At 41.4% G+C, this 12,360-nt stretch overlaps 1 protein-coding gene across 1 annotated transcript in view; it reads left to right on the top strand.

The window, feature by feature from the left end:
• LOC138164868 (leucine-rich repeat-containing protein 7) overlaps nt 1–3,060 on the top strand; it is a 602,064-nt gene extending 599,004 nt beyond the window's left edge. Inside the window, exon 27 of the mRNA XM_069092797.1 lies at nt 250–3,060. Within this exon, the coding sequence (XP_068948898.1) occupies nt 250–357 (108 nt within the window). The 3' untranslated portion in view covers nt 358–3,060. The remainder of the gene's footprint in view (nt 1–249) is intronic.
• The last annotated feature ends 9,300 nt before the right edge of the window (nt 3,061–12,360 follow it).

Here is a 12,360-nt window from a genome sequence, read left to right as displayed (position 1 = left end):
TCAGCTGCATTAGTGACTTTTAAAATTTGGAGTATTGTGAAGAAATTAATGGTGCTAAACCTCTTTCAATGAAACAAAGATCATTTGCATATCTTCATTACTATCTCAGGGTAGGCTTAAAAAATAAGCCTCTCCCATGATAAAATGTTCTGTTGATTTCTATTTGATTTTTGTTGCTTTTTAGAAATAATAGAGAACAACAGCTTAGTATTTGATGCTGATTATGCTGTTTCATTTGTGTGTTTCCAGGCAAATGGACACAGTTTCGTGCATATGGAACATGAGAAAGCAGTCTTACTCCTGAAGAGTTTCCAGAACACAGTAGACCTAGTTATTCAGCGTGAGCTTACTGTCTAAATATTTTTTATAAATAGTGAAGATTCGTCTAATCAGACCTAATGTTCAAAGATAAATTTATACATAGGAAGACATTTTTGCCAATTGCTGGACCAATGGCAAACGTTAGTGCCAAATGTATAATACTGTATGTCAGTACTGATCCTCCTTAAAAATGTTCATTCTATAAATAAGACGTTCACGTGGTGATGTATTAGTTCTCACTGTCAGCCTCTGGCTGGGCATTGGTGCGGGGTTTTTGTTTCATTTCATTTTTTTTTTTTTTTTATCAAATTAGTTTCTTCTCAAAGTGGATTTCCTATAATTTCAGAGCACGGAAGCACACACAAGCTCTTTAAGAATTCCGCTCTCCATCAGAAACACTGCCTCAAAATTGTATATGCCTTTCTATAGAAAATACAGATATAAAGAATTGTAATTCCCATAAAATATTTCTAGCACAAGTTATATGTTGGCATATATTCAAAAAGAATATAGATAAAATGATATTTTCATAAACTAAACACCTCGGATTGAGAAAGAAAATATATCTTAAAATAAGACTTTACTATGTTGAATCTTTTTCAATAAAATACATGATAATGCCTTATGAAAGTAACTGTACATATGGTATACAGTGTTTATATTTGGTTCCATATTCATTGCTAAATTCTCACCATAAAGAGTGAAATGTTTCATAAATTAGCCTTTCATCTCTGGGACCTGAATATTAAGAGTCAGTACAAAATTAATGGAACTTGCTCAATGCCTTCCGCTGATTACAATACGTGCAAAGTTGGGAAATGGACAAAAGGCTATTGGCGGGAACCATGATTCTCCACAAATATAAGCAGTGAGTGATGGGTGGCAGGAAAGTCGCTTGGTTTTTTTCAGGTTTCTCTAATTATAAACAGTAGCCCCTGTGGTTCATCTTGCTATTGGTGTGGAATTTCCTCGCGTGTTGCATCAGCGGGTTTGCTGCTTTTATCATTTCAATGCACTTTGGGGATTGATAAATTTCACCCCTGAGAAGGATTGTTTAGCAGAGAGCCATTGATAGGAGCTATATTTGAACTCTCACATTCAATATAAACTTCCAATGTGTTATCCCAGAGCTGTGGTCTGCTGTAAGATTCATCTCAGAGCTTGCCTTTTGACCAGGGCTAGAAACAATCCCATATTTATCTCAACTGCTACTGGTCCAAATGTTTAAGCATTTGTATTTTCTTCCTCCAGAAGTAATGGTACAGAACATTGGCATTCCTTTACCACTGGACAGAGAGAAGGACAAGCTGATCGGGGGAGTTTGGGGATTTTTAAATTATAGATATTTTGTAGTACAAGTGATGGGGAAATGATCCATTTTATAATCCTTTTTAATATTCTTTGTGTTTTTAATCACCCACTTATTTAAGATACCCCGTTGGAAATTCCAGGACAAGCCTACAGAGCTTGCCATGTCCGTGTTCCTTCTTGTGTCAGCATGGCTCTTTAGGAGCAACCCAAGATCCCCATTGACTTTCCAAGCTGCTGTTTCATATGCATTCTCACAGGCGCATCGCATACTGTCACCACAGCTCTGAGGACGCTATTTGTAAATGAACTGTTTTCCTATGTCCAATGAGGATATGTATTTTTGTAGGGTCTATTAAAATAAGTTACTCTCCCAAGAGCTGAAATGGTATTTCTTGGCAAGAGAAGCTGTCACCTGGTCTAACTGTGAGGAGTCAGTTCTAAAATAGTCCTCCTGCAGCGGTAAATGGGCATTCCTGATGCCCGACTGAGCTGCGGTGTGACAGGGGGCGTGGCACACAGAGTGTGTATGGTTACTAAGGACCACAAAATTAAGATGGCAGCTTACTGGAGGAGTTCTCCATGAGGAGCTAGCTAAATCTGCATCCCAATCAAATGGTAGTTTCTGATATGCCCGTCCAGAGCTTAATTTTCTTTGCTATGACTCACACCCCCTACAACCTAGAGCCAAATAAAATGAACTGTCACTATTTTGTGGAATCTCTACAATCGTGTTCTCAGTGACCCTTGTGGATCTCATAGAATCCTTTCTACCAAAAAACTGAACTCACAAATATGTCCTCATTGGTAGGCAAACTGAGTCTGAGAAAGAAAGGGTGGAGGAAAGGGTCATAAAGGGACCTTATGGCCTTCTGGTATGGCCTTCTGGAGCTTCTTATAAATATCACTGACAGATACTACCACTGGTCCCGGGCCAGCAAGAGGGCCCCGAAGGTCCCCTGCTTAGCCCTCACCAGCACTGTGTCATTCCGGCCAACACCTCTACTGTTGCTAGTATACCAACATTCAAGCCTTTGGCCAGTGCCTTGAGTTAATCTTCTGTGTTTGAGGTAGAAAGAAGAAAAATGGAAGCATTAACCCAGTGGAAAAGAATTTACCAAGCTCTTATGCAGTTCATTAAACAGCGTCTTAGTGAATGTTGCACACTGGAAAAAGCAACCAAGAAGAAAGAAGGAGTGACAAGGTAGTTCAGCTGGGATTGATGAAGGCAACTCATGAGTTTAGAAAAATTGGATTGATTGATTGCATAGATGAGAACTACTAATGTTGTTGTGTGTCAATTTTTCAGTGAGTACCTGATTGCACTACCTGGTAAACAGCCATGAGAGTAAGCTCTGGAATATTCCAGGATCCAAAAATATAATAATCAAAGAGGGCCAGCTTAAAGTAGGCCATGGGAATAATAAAGAAGCAAGTAGATTTTACCTCCTTGGAGTTGGTTTTAATTAGAATCCAAGTCTCTGAGAGTGCTCCAATAGTGTCTATGGCAGACAGATTCTGTGTTTTGCTAGACTAGTAAATTTAGGAGGAATAGAGTGAGGATGGTGTGGAGGGGGTGGGAAGAATAAGGAGGGAGGAGAGAAGCCCTGGTGTATGGTAGTGAGGCTTGTGTAGATTTAACAAGCCATTATAAACCCAGCCGGTTTTTGGAACTGGGTACAAGGCTTATAAAACACATTTTAATTTTTTTTTAATCACAGAACAGTCCCTCTTTTTGCACATTAGTTGCTAAACTCTTTGGCGTCTTAGTCACCTGGACTAAGATAACCATGAGACATATATAAATATTGATACACACCTACCTACATGTATCTATACACCTGTAGATGAGGGAGCTGGCCATACACCGTTCACTGTGTTGAGCATCGCTCTCACAGGTATTTCATTATGATTTTTTTCAATGTTTAATTCATTATTGTCAGAGGATGTGGTTAAAGAGAACACATCATTTTCATCATTCAGAATTTTAACGGTAATGACATCAATGAGTGTGGTGATCTCTGTGCTCTGGATGGGGGCATCAGTGTTCTAGAAGGAATGATCACTTCCAAAGGAGGCAGACAGAGGGACTAGAACTGAATACAACTATTTATCATCCTGACCACTACCCTAAAGAGTAGAGTACAGAAAAAAAAACTTCTTACCAGGAGACCAGGAAAAGAAAGCAATCCCCCCCACCCCCACCCCACAGACAGCACATTTACTTATCATGTTGGGGCAGTTAGATGGTGCCACAGTGCACAGGGTGCAGGGAGTAGAGTCAGGAAGACTCTTCTTCATGAGATCAAATCCAGCCTCAGGCACTTCCTAGCTGTGTGACCTTGGGCAGGTCATTTCACCCTCTTTGATTCAGTTTCATCATCTGTAAAATGAGCTGGAGAAGGCAATGGCAAACCACTCTAGTATCTTTACCAAGAAAACCCCAAATGGGGTCAGGAAGAGTTGGACGTGACTAAAAACCAACCCAACAACAGAGACTGTTGTCGTAACTTTTGTCTTGATGCCTTCCCAGACTGTGGGATCCCTAAGAGTGAAGAGCCTGTTTTGTTTTATTTCTGGGCCACCTCCAGCAGTGCTGTCACGCTCTCTGTACACCATGGGGATTTAGTCAACAATCATCTCCTAGGTTTTTCCTATGAGCCAGACACCATCCTGAACTCTGAGTCCTTGTGCTTGTGGAGCCCACATTCAAAGGGAATAACAATGTGGAAGTGACCATGTGCACGTGAGACACAGACAGAGGAGCTAGACAGAATTCCAGAGGGAAGTCACTGGTGTGTACTGGGGAGGGATTGGGGAAGGCCCTTAGCAGAAGAAGCCGGGGAGACTGGGAGAGAGAACATTCCAGTAGAGGGGGATAGCTGGGGAAAATGAGGACTTGGGAGATGAGGTGTCTTGTGCACAGATAACCAGGAGGCCAGTATTCCAATCCGAGAGAATGTGGGGAGATCTTGAAGGCTTTCAAAGCTACATAGAGTGAAGCCAGAGTTGGGGGGAGGGGAGAAGGAGTGACAAAGATTGTTAAATGAGTGATATAAAGACGTAATTGACAGCTACTCCATGGGTTCTTCTTACTGACTTAAAATTTTGCAAAGAATTTACCTTCAGAAACTACAACTTGCTAAAGACTCCGGGTTTTCCTCTATATGGCTAACCAAGTTTCCCAGTCATATAAAGCAACCACGATTTGCATGCATTTACTGAAATTCATGGGCAGAATTTTTTGGGTACAGATCTAGTCTTTTGTCTAGGAAGCTGCTTGTACACAGTTGGTGCTTAGCTCAGGAATCAATGCTGCCCACAGCCGTAAATGTCTCTCCCTCTGGTCCTGTGGGAAAGAAGTAGACTCCCCCTCTGGCCCATGTGCACGCTTTGTGGATCTTGTTCTAGCACTCTCTAAGTGAGCCCCAACTTCCAGTGGGAGACCAGTTTTTGGTGCAGGGTGGGGGGTGGGTAAGGGCGGTGCAATTGCATGTTCTACTCATAGCCCCACATGGGCTTTGCCCAACTGTGCCTCTAATGAATGTGTCATAGTGTGGTGGTGAATAGCAGTTCTGAAATAAGAAACAAGTTTCCCTCTAGGTCCACTTCTGTTTAAGCTTGTTCCTTCCCCACTGGTGGGACTTTCTAAAGATCTCCAGCTGACTGCTAGGGAACTAGACTGAGCTCATTTTATTAGCATTTCATATAACCACTTGCAATATCCAATAGTATTTTTGAAAACATTAGGATTATGGGTCTTCAAGCCGAAGAGAACCTTAGGAAGAATCAGCCTGACTATGCGATGTGTACAAGGTTACCTGCAAACATTTTCAAAGATTTCAGGAAAGGAATCAATTTCAGGCAAAGGATAAATTTGGAGCTTCCAGCAACTTTGATAAAAGTCCAGGCCACTATCTTAGCCTTAGGCCAATCTTATCTTGAATCCAATTCCCAACATTTGCGCTAGGAGCAATTCTGCTGGAAGGATAGGAGCAAAACTCAGGAGAGAAACATCGACTGGGTCCAACTTTGAGGTTTCTTTTCGTATATTTCCTACAGCCCAAGACGTGGAAGCCTCCAAACCACACACATCGTGGTCGCTCCTTGAGAGCTGAACTGGGTCCCAAGCAGTTGCAAATATCTCTGAAGCCACACATATCTTCACAAGTCCTAATCTGCCTTGTGCTACAGATCATTTTTTGAGCTCGTTGCCTTATAACTATTAAGTTACTGTGGCAGTAACTCAATAGTTATAGATGATGAAATCAGCAGCAATGAGATGGACAGCTCTGCATTGGTGGGTCATTCTTTTCATCAGCTAGGAGTTGTGGATGGCATAATCCTGAACCAGGAAAAAATGTCATTCTCCCTACCCCCCATAGGTCAGAATTGTACACTCTTTTTTTTTTTTTTACTTGGCATTGTTTTCAACAAGGGCAGCATGGTGGGATGGATAGAATGCTGTGCTGTGAGTCAGGAAGTCCAGGAAGTCAGGTTCATCTCTGAGGTCACAGACTACTTGTTTTGTGGAAGGAGCTGTCCAGGCTGATGAACTCATAGAACCCCAGGCTGCTTCTGCTTCTCAGGGGACAAACTGAATCAATCAGATTCAGGCAAAATAACCACCCCTTCCCACCCCTCCCCCTACACACACACACACACACACACACACACACACACTCATAAATACTTATGTTTATTTGGCAAGTGCATTGGCAGAAAAAGTATCCATAAATATTTGTACCATAATAATGAGAGTAATAATAACTGTCATTTATATAGCACTTTAAGGTTTGCAAAGCACTTTAAAATATTATCACATTTTATCCTCATAACCGCCCTGGGAGAAAAGTAATATTATTATACCCATTTTACAGTTAAAGGAAACCGAACCAAACCATGGTTAAATGACTCACTCAGAGTCACCTAGCTGCTAAATATTTAAGATCAAATTTTAACTCAAGTCTACCTGGTGCCAAGCCCCACACTTTGTAGCATATAGCTACCACACACACACACACACACACACACTCACACACATACACACACACTCACACACACATTAACAGTTTAATGCAGAACATGGTTTTCGTATACAGATACCAAGGATCTATTAATACTCATCTGAAACTTGCTCCAGTCATATTTTCTTTTCAGGGGAACAATTGGTAACTCAAGTTCAATGTAGCTTTTCCTTCCTTCCTTCCTGCAGTCCTTCCTTCTTCCTTCCTTCCTTCAGGCCTTCCTTTCTTCTTTCCTTCCTTCCTTTAATTTATCTTTCCTTTTTATCTCTTTCTTCCTTCTCTCCTTTCCTTCCTTTGCTCCATCTCTCCTTTCCTTTCCTCCCTCCCTCTCTCTTTCCTCCTTCCCTCCCTCTTTGCTTTGTCCTTTCTTTACAAATATTTGTGTGCCTATTGTGCTAGGTGCTGTGAGAGACATAAAAATAAATGAGACAATCCTTGACTTTATAATCTACTAGCTTCCTATCAAATAGGGAATCTAAGATATATGCATAATTCTAATACAGGGGAATATATAAGACAACCCTAAGCTCCTTTTCTTGACCAAAGTTCACATCATTCTGCCAGAAGCAGCATTTCTGAGTTGATTTTTTTTCTGGTCAAATCTCACTGGGTTTGAATTTGGTGACCCTAGAAAACCTTCAGTCTCAATGCCTTCTTGAAGACCAAACTAATCCTGGACATACCTTGAGAGTTGGACCATAGTTTAGTGAGAGGGAGGGGTCTTTGATGACCTTAGTCCTAATGAAAATAAATCCAAACCTCTCTTGAGAGCCCTGGGCTGATATTATGCTCTGGAATCTCTGAAATATGGGACAGAATATGTCCTGTTGACTCATTTCAAAATGGAATGAGAAGGTATGATAGTGAAAAGGTACATCTTCTCACTACAGCATAAGGTCCGACGCCCCTTACCTAACATGAGAACATGTCAGGATCCCAGCACCTTCAAAGGCACAGAAAGTTTGAATGGAGATAGTTCCTACAGTTAAGTTGAGTGTCCCAGAGAAAGTCCCCAGGATCACTGGCTCCCAGAGGAGAAAGACCCTGGTGTGGTCCAGTCACATTCATCTTTCCAGTCATCCTTCCTTCTCTCCTTGCACCCCACTTAGAGATGTCATGAGTCTTTCAAAGGGATGCCTTTGGCAGGTTGGGGTGCTTCCCTTTTGCGCTCCCTCCTCCTCACTTCCTGTCATCATATGCTGTGGTTGGTATCTTTCTTCTTCCCATGCTGTCTGTACCCCATGCAGACATCACCATGTCTAAATGACATATTTAAGCCTCCTCCAAGGCCTCACATGTACTGACCTAGTCATGAGAACCCAAATTACTTCTAATTCCCAAAATCAACTTTCACTTTCTATAATCTCACACTGTAGACCACAGACCTTTTCAGATTTCAAGCCCCATCTCAAAGTAGGGACCTCCCTGCTGAGCTATCTTCTGAGTATTCACCTATCCCAAAAGAAAACCTGCTCTCTCCTATAATTTTAGCTCCTTCTCTCTTCTGGATTTCTCCAGAGATCCTTGATTTCTCTGAGCTGGAATTAGAGCGTATAATATAATGTGTATCTATTTTAGCACCAATATCTGGATAAATTATATTGGCTGTTTCTCACTGGGGAACAAAAGAATAGTGGTGTGTTTTTTTAAATGAGTTGAATTTAGTTCCTCCATTATTTTTAATTTCCTTTTCCTAGGTTTTATGAAAAAAGGGGCTCAATCAAACCATAGGGAAGGTGAGTCCCTTAAATCTCTGCTTGGTATTTATTGCATCCATTCATTGGGTCCATTTAGATTTCACTTCATATCTGTAAAGTAGCTGGTTCTCACTTAATTAAAACAAACATTTATTAACTGCCTTCTAAGTACAAAGCACTATAGACTTCAATTCAATTTAATGAGTCTTTATTTAGCCCCTGCTATGAGCCAGGCTATGAGATAACTAGAAGAGACTGAGCTGTACTATATAACTTTTGACAAAGAAATTATCTCCCACCCCCCTTTTAAAGACATAGAAGGGCCAGGGACTTTGAAAAATATCTTTCCCTCAAGTTCATTTCAACACATACTTTTATTCAAACTTGTTTCCTGGTGACTGTTTTTATCAAGTATAAGAAAGATCTAAGCTTCACAAAACTAGATGCTTTTGGCTGTGCTTTGGGATAGCCCCTGGTGTACAGTCCATTTGGAATTGACTTGGCTAACAAGCCCAGCAAATCTCACCCTGTGTGTTCCTCTAGTAAAGAGTCAATATGATATCCAGCCCCTTGAAGGGCACAGAATCTCTTGAGGCAACAGAAAGTCAGAACTGGTTTGTTTAGATCTTTCCCCCACACTCTCTCTCTGAGACATTGAGTCAGAAGAGAACCTGTTGATTTTTTATTTTATTAGAAAGGGAATTTATTGTCTACTAAGAAGTAAACTTTTCCCTTAAACAAACATAGCCCAAGGTCCATCACACACCTTTCCCTGTGGCTGGAGAGAAAAAGAATTCAGCACCCTGGACAGTGCAGCTCATCTGCTTGCTCACGCACATTCCCTTAGAGAGGATTCTTGACTTCAGGTCTAGGGGGTTGATTTGTGGGCCACGATCACCTTAACATACTTTCCTCTCCTCTGTGTCAGTAAGAGTTCCCCTATTTTTCTAATTGAGTTTACAAGGAAACTGTCCCCAGAATTGACTAAGATGTTCCCATGAATCAGATCTGTTTTCCATGAAGTCAATTATCCTGTTCCAGTTTTACCAATTCTTCCCTGATCATGGAGGAGGATTTGATCATTTCCAACCTTATGGACTGATTGGTGGTGCTTTCTCCGAAAGTTTCTGTTGAATTAGAAGCAATGAGACTTCTTCCTATTTTATCTGAAACATTGTATGTGACCCTCGCTTTCCATTGGTGAGCATGACAGGTTTGGGGTTTGTGATGGTTTGTTCTCTTGGAAGCCAAGGCATGACCTTTGTTGTGGTGATGGTTGTTGAATGAAGTGATAGCTTCCACAATTGCTGAGATGTTGTGGGATTATCATTTTTCACTAATTAACCCTCTAGGGCAGTTGGGTCTAGGGAATGGTCTAATCTCTTTATATCCACATAACATCAGGAAAACAATATGTTGTTTTAGCATGAAGCTGCCAGTATCTTCTCCTATAAAATTTGACCACCATCACAGATCCAGCGTGTGTCTCTTTTCATTTTAAGTTCATCCCCTCTCTGACGGGGGGAGTAGAATGTTTCATCTTCTGTCATCTGGATTTGTGATAACCTCAATTTTTAAAAAATTAACAATAATGCTTTATTTTTAAAATACAAATTAAAAAAAAGAAAAGCAAAATCCCAATTTCAGTTTTTTTTTTTCTGGAGACATGAAGGTGTACCCAGAAAACCATGTAAGCACATTTAGGAGTAAAGAGAAAAAAGAAAAGAATTCAAATGAAAACAAGACATATGTTTATGTCAGGAAGATGCTAAAAATATTCTTTAGCTTTATTGTGATTTCTTTGTAGAAACAAGATAGCTAGCAAATAGTTTAAAAATATAGATAAAAATTTAAGAATATAGATATAATTCTTCCATTTAAGATATAAGATATCTCACAATATCGAACTAAACAGTGAAACTTTTGTGGACTTAAAAGTGAGCGCCATGAATGTGGAGTCAAAGATGCAAATGGTGCTTTAAAGTAAGAAACCCATTTCTGCCTGCCCTGGGACAATGGGGAACAGGGGACAGGGGGCCTTCAGAGGTCATCGAGTCCTGCCCATTTGCTTTCTGGACCATTCTCAAGGCTATTTTTAAAACCCTCTTGAGGAGATGCTGCTTCTTCCCTCAGTGACCCATTCTGAAATGCCAGCAGATTCATTCTTACACCCACATGCAAATCTTCAGCTGCAGATGCAGCCTGGGTCCTTTTTTTCTTGCTCTCCTGTCAAGGCAGAGGGTAAACTGACTGGGAACCTATTGTGAGGCTGGTCAGGGTGCGTCTAACCAGGTGTTCTCTGCATCTCAGAGTTGATCTCATTTCAGAGGTTCCCTTAAGAGTTTTTCCAGAGCTCTGGCACCCATGTTTGGGAGGCAGCATCACCAACACTACAGGGGACCTGTCTGGTGGCTAACAGCTGCCATCCAAGCCTCTCTCCAGCAACGAGGTGAATCATGAATTCCACCTGCTATTTCCACAGAATATCAGCTCTTGGTCAGCTAAATAAAATTCCATCACTTGAGGATGGGAGGAGGTAGATTTGGTCATTTCTGAAAAAAGCCATCTCCTTCTAAAATTCTAAGATTCTATCAAATGTTAACCTTGAAAAATAGGGTGCTCTCTGAAGCCAGGATACAAAAGAGCCCAAAACAAGTGTTGCTGATGACTTGGGGTTCAAACGAACCTGGTGCTGTCCTCACCTAAGTTCACACAGGCCTAGAGTCACTGGTTTAATTCCAGGATTTCTGAGCTGGCTGCATTTCTGAACAGTTCTTGGTATTCCTGCCAACCCTCTCTAAGAGGCAAGTCTTTAATTAGGTGCTTACCCTGAAGCCTGAGGTCATTTTTAATCCGAACCACCTTCTGTTAATTAGGCCCAGCAGTGCCAACCCCAGGCCTACTGCCATCTTGGAATCAAAGACTTTCATTTGGGAAGGACCTCAGAGATGACCTGGCCCTTCCTATAATGGGGACAAAGAATCCCTATTATAACCTGCTTGACAAGTGGAAACTCTGCCTCTGCTTGAAGACCTCCTGAAGCAGCCAATTAAACCTGGGGTTAGTTCTGAAAGTTAGGGAACTTCTCTTAAAATCAAGCCACTTTTTGACATCTGCCCTCCCTAAGCTCTATCACCTGACTTTTCCTTTTTCCTGGTCAGAGCAGGAAAAAAGGTGAAAGGAATCAGCCTTGATACATGTCTTTCCCATAGCTTGTGGAAGCCTGGTCCAACCCAATGGAACTTTCCTCCCACTCTGAACCTCTCCAACCAAGAATCAGACATGAGAAGAGTTTAACTCACAGAGGATGATGGGAGAAATTCCTCAATATTTCTCCATACCAACTTTCAATTTATAAAGTCCTCCTTTGACATGGTCCCTGGTGCCACCCATCCACAATCTTCCTCTAAGTATCTGTCCACTCTGACCATTGGGTCATCATTCTTTGAAGTGTTTGAATAGTGCCATTTGCTCATCTGTCTTTACCAACATTGACTGAAAATTAGGCCATGGGAAGGTGGGGGTGGGGGGCAGGGAGTTCCTGAAGGGCTCAACAATCAATTAGCAAACATTTAAGTATCTCCTATGTGCTAGGTACTAAGTATACAGAGAAAAGATGAAACAGCCCTGGCTCCATGGAACTTACATTCTACTAGGGGATACTCATGCTCAGATAAATAAGTATAAGAGATATAAAGTAAATATGCCAAATTGAAGGGGTGGGACTAACAACTAGGGGGGTGAGTAAAGACATGTAGGTTGGGGTAACGAGGTAAGCAAGGGGCACAACATCCAAGAAGGGACAAAGGGGAGAAAGAGAAGGTCCTTACAGGGAACAGATGGGAGTAATGTCTAATCAGCCTGGGAAGAATGCCTGGAACCATAGTGGGAAAGGATTTAAGTGTCAAATAGAGGCAATAGGGGGCCCAGAGGTTTTGGGAGCAGCGAGTGACTTGGTTGGACCTGAGCTTTAGGAAAGTGGTGGGAGAAGGGAAGGGGAAAATGAG

This window comes from Petaurus breviceps, unplaced genomic scaffold (genome assembly GCF_028583685.1).
Source record: "Petaurus breviceps papuanus isolate PSGF00001 unplaced genomic scaffold, PetGlider_PUasm1.0 207, whole genome shotgun sequence".
Lineage (NCBI taxonomy): Eukaryota > Metazoa > Chordata > Mammalia > Diprotodontia > Petauridae > Petaurus > Petaurus breviceps.
The sequence above is the reverse complement of the archived record's forward strand: the minus strand, read 5'-3'. Positions and strand labels throughout refer to the sequence as shown.